The sequence below is a fragment of the Palaemon carinicauda genome, chromosome 2 (genome assembly GCF_036898095.1).
Source record: "Palaemon carinicauda isolate YSFRI2023 chromosome 2, ASM3689809v2, whole genome shotgun sequence".
Taxonomy (NCBI): Eukaryota; Metazoa; Arthropoda; class Malacostraca; order Decapoda; family Palaemonidae; genus Palaemon; species Palaemon carinicauda.
In genome coordinates, this window is record NC_090726.1 from 182542837 (window position 1) to 182547836 (window position 5000).

At 35.7% G+C, this 5000-nt stretch overlaps 1 protein-coding gene across 6 annotated transcripts in view; it reads left to right on the forward strand.

The window, feature by feature from the left end:
- Window positions 1-5000, forward strand: part of LOC137628522 (cytosolic carboxypeptidase 1-like) — a 450678-nt gene that overhangs the window by 202002 nt on the left and 243676 nt on the right. For all 6 annotated transcript variants that reach the window (XM_068359676.1, XM_068359683.1, XM_068359708.1 and 3 more), the window contains one exon: window positions 1217-3250. In XM_068359676.1, the coding sequence (XP_068215777.1) occupies window positions 3121-3250 (130 nt within the window). In that variant the 5' untranslated portion in view covers window positions 1217-3120. The remainder of the gene's footprint in view (window positions 1-1216; window positions 3251-5000) is intronic.

Consider the following 5000-nt stretch of genomic DNA (forward strand, 5'->3'; position numbering starts at 1 on the left):
CAAATACAGCTCAGTAGTTAACCCCTTGGGTGAAGAAGAATTGCTTGGTAATCTGTGTTGTCAGGTGTATGAGGACAGAGGAAAATATGTAAAGAACACACCAGAATATTCAGTGTGTGTGTGTGTGTGTGTGTGTGTGTGTGTGTGTGTGTGTGCTTGTAGGCAAAGGAGAAATGAACGGTAACCAGAGAAAAGGATCCGATGTAGTACTGTGTGGCCAGTCAAAAGACCCCATAACTCTCTAGCAGTAGTATCTCAACGGGATGCTGGTGCTCTGGCCAACCTACTACCTAGTCAGTAATAATACTAATGACACTTCACGGAAGAACAAGTGACGTCACTTCATAAAATCCCCATTCGGACACCTCATTGCCAACTCCATTAGCGGGTCGTGACCCCCCCCCCCCCCCTACTCAACATGCCCATGACGTGTATCAACGATGCATGACTCGTAAACCTGGAAAGGACGACATTTAGCCCAAGGTTAAAGGGTCGTAGATATATTTATTGCAATTATGACTAATGGCATCGGAGTCATAGCAATGATCTGCAATCATGATCTCATCTTCGTGCGATTTTATAATGCATTATAGTAATTAACTCGTGAAATACAATACTAATTCTTCTAAGTATTTCCTATAGAGCCGTATATAATTTCTATGCAGCTTCTGATAGGGCAGATTGTTTGTAATGAAATAATTAACTGTTTTAGGATAATTTAGAATTGCGGGTTGAGTAAGGTAGCAGTCATGAAATTGCCTCTTAATGTCTAAAAGTATTCTTATATATACAATGGTAATTAGTATTAGGTGTTGTGATATCTATCTTTGTAGAGTAACGTGTATACACACACACATATATATAAATATATATTATATATATATAAATATAATATATATATGTAAATATATATGTATGTATATATATGCACATATTTAAATAGATAAATATATATATATATATATATATATATATATATATATATATATGTATATATATACACACACATATTGTATGTGTGATTCTATTAAGGCATGTTGCCAAGATAATAAATTGTATGTTAAAAAGAACAGATGATTTTAGGGGGGCGTAAATAAGAGAGAGAGAGAGAGAGAGAGAGAGAGAGAGAGAGAGAGAGAGAGAGAGAGAGAGAGAGAGAGAGAGAGAGAGAGAAAGTAAGGTATATATTGATTAGTGTCGTATCATGTCTTTGCAGATGGGACTGCGGGTCGGTTCAGCAGCTGTGCGGCCGTTTCCATGAGGAGGAGGCCGACGACTGAAGCTACGGGTGCCGGCGTTCTTCTTCTTCCTCTTCTTCATCTTCTTCTTCTTCTTCATCCAGCGAGCTGGTGGTCGCCCTCAAGCCTCTTCTTCTTCTTCTCTGCAACGCTTTCACTCCAGGATCACTTGGATTAGTCCACGTCTCGTATTTCGAAGAGATAAGCGAACTGGTCGGTCGTGCTACTGTCATTGTCTTGTCATTCACGCGAAGAACTGTCACGTTTTATATTAATGACGGATTTTTTATAAGTTTATTTTTAATAGATATCAATCATGACTTCTGATTTAATAGTTTAATGACGCAAGAAAAAAAGGCGTTGCCATTTTAAAAGGATTTGATCAATGCATACTTAAAGATAACTGAAAACAGTGAAGGTTCCAGTCCATATATGTTATTTAAAGCCAAGAAACTGTCAAAAGTAGAAGTCCGGGTCTTCCAGGTGTCATAATCCGCATTAAAGACCACTAAAACGTTGCAGTAACTTCACCAGGAGGAGATCCTGATCTTAGAGAGCCTTCATTTTAGCGCGAACTCCAACAGAAGTCATATTACACAGGAAGAGTCAATAGTGGAAGAGAAGAAAGATTTAAGAGATCTGCCAGATTAGGGTACAAACACATAACAGACAGAATCGTTACTTTTGGGTTCTTGGAAGAGGTTTAATCAAGAAGGCCTGAGAGGATTGTCAACTCCTATGAATGAAAATAAGTCCATGACGTTTAGTTGGCTTACACGAGTTTAATAAATTGGATATTTGATTGATAGTAATTCTGTCACCTTTTTTTGCTTTTGAGAAATACCTGAAAAAAGTAAGGCATTTCGAAACCACCTTTAAAAGGCCAAGTACTTAAAATTCCATCATACTATTGATGCAGAAGTGCCATGCAAACTGAGAGTTAGTTTTGTGATATCAGTTCGAAAACTAGTTCCTATTTTGTATACAATTAAGTTATGATTTCATCGTTATAACTTTTTCTTACACCGTTTCTTACATTTTTACCTTTCTTTAATGACACAAGAGCTATTTAAAGGGGTTTATAGCATAGATTGAAAACACGTGAGTTACTCGTAAAGTTTTTATGATTATAGTTTGCATTAATACACCTAATAGAGATTCGTGAAATTGAATCTAGTGTGAAATATTGCGTGTTGTGAACCCTCCGTCCCTTCTTTAACCCAAATGGTGATCTTATAGGTTAAGAGCCTTTGAAATCGTTACTGTTATTAATTACAGAAAAGCAAAATCTATGAATATATATAAATATCCATCCGTCCTGTGTTGTACATGAAATTTTAACATATAGAACTGGTGAAACATTTTGAATATTCATATAAGTGAAGCATATCAAGTCTATTGTAGTCTTAGGACTAAATCATCATAAGTGTAGAATATATAAGTTTTGTGAAAGTGTTTTAGACAGGGAAAAATAACCCTTATTCACCGATATCCTAGAGGTCCAGTGTATCCCTCCTCCGTCCTTCCGTCCTGATCCGTATCCCTAGCCAGTGATTCTTCTCGAGCATTAAGGAGCCAAAGCTGGTTTCAAGGACTGGCTTTGAAGATTAAGGCTACGCTGGAAATCACCAAATCTCTGCAGGTGACGAAGATTCGCCTGGTGTCCAGCGCCTCGAAGCCGGGCCCGAGGAGAAGAGCCAGCTTAGAATCGTCCGCCTCTTCCGCCACCCCTAGCGAGTGCTGTCACTCTTCCAAGAGCCACAAGAAGAAGAGTCAGGAGAAAAACAAGAAGAAAGGGCGGATCCACAAGAAGAAAAGAGAGGAGGAAGAGAAGTCCCTTCGAAACCGCTCCTCCAACAACAAGAAGAGCTCGAGGGTGAAGATGGCTACCGAGGAGGACCCGCTGTCGGTCACCCTTGATCGCCTTACGCAGGCGGTCGCTCAGCCGATAGAAAATATGGATACGATAAAGACTCTGATCTCAAGGTTGCACTCCAAACTGAAGGTTCAGGGTAAGTAAAATTTGTATTATTGTAGTTTTTAGTCATTTTCAGGTGTGTGTTTGTGTGTATGAAAGGAAGGCTTATCACAAGATCTTGGTACCTAGATATCGCACATGTTTAGGTTAACGTGGTCATTTACTATAATATTCTGAATGTAACTAGTTAAGCAAAATGTATTATTTAGTAGCGAAATCGCTGTATCATATTTTTTTTTCTTTTTTTAAATATATATTTTTTTCAGAACAATATATTTTCCTTGGTACTTGACACATATTGTCTCACAGTAGTCTCCCTCAAGTAGGTTATAGTTTGGCCTTTAGGTAGTTCACTCGCCCCTTTGCCGTCATTTAGAAAACTTCGATGAACTGTTACGTGGAAAAAGTTCAGCTTGTGTCGTAAGAATCTTCTAAGTGAAATACTTTTGTATTCTTAACTTATATAAATAAGTTAACTATTTGAATATGAATTTACAGATTTTTCTATTTTGCTTATTGCTCATTATTCGTCTCTTACTCGTTTTGTATTAATTAGTTTAGCTGTTTATCATTATGAATTATCAATGCCATCTGCTATGTGTAGACCGGTGGTTACTGAATCCATTAATAGAGATCTAGCTAAAATTAGTTCATGGTGTAAATTATGGGGTAGGAAATTGAACCTTGACAAAACTTAAACTATGATTGTTGTAGGTCAATGACAGTGGCTCCTCAACATCCAAATCTATGCATTGACAATGTCTCTTCAATTATACACAACTCAATTAAAATTATAGGTATGATCCATAATTATAAATATATTTTTGAGAAACACGCATGGTCTGTATTTACTTCAATTGCACAAAAATTGGCTAATTATCATATACTGTGTATATATATATATATATATATATATATATATATATATATATATATATATATATATATATATATATATATATATTTAGTGATCAATCTATCCTGAAGAAATGTTTGATTATTTCATTCAACCATTTTTTAAATATCGATATCCTGGTTTCTAGTTGCTGACTCTTGTTTTAATTTGTTGGCCAAAAAATGTGGTCTATTAAATTTCTTCGTTTAGTTAGTTCTTATATCATATTGCATCGTAATTTCCATAATTCTGACCATTCTTTACACTTGGATGTTCACATCTTCCTAATCTGGCGGTTGAATCGGTGGAACTCAAAAAGTTCAAACTCGTTGCAAATGCTTTTCGTTTGAACAGATGAACATGTCCCCTTTCATAGTTTATATATGACTGATCTGTTTTAGTGTTGATATTGATCTTGATATAGTTTATATTATTTTTTCTCTCTAATCTAGAGTATTCGCAGTCTGTTTCCTTGCTGCATTTGTTTACTATTTTAGTTAGAACCCTTGGGCTAGTAGCATCGTATTTATTTTCCACTAAGGGTGTAACTAAGATAATACTTTAATAATAGTAATGCTGATCATAATGATAATAATGGAAAATCATATATGAATGATTGATTAGGTAATGAGTGCAGTTTCTACTGCGTTTGTGGCTGTTCAAAATAATAAAGAACAAAACTTGAATATTCAAATTAAAGACGTAACAGTTCAAAATAATAATGAAAAAAAAAAACTGGAATGTTCAAATTAAAGACGTTACATCAACCTTATCCTTTTTCTCTCTAACGCCTTCACAGTTTTGAAGTGAAAAGATTGTCCATTGTTTTATTCAGAAACCGGAAAAGGGGGCGTGGCCAAAAAATGCACATGATTGTTAAGGGAAAAAA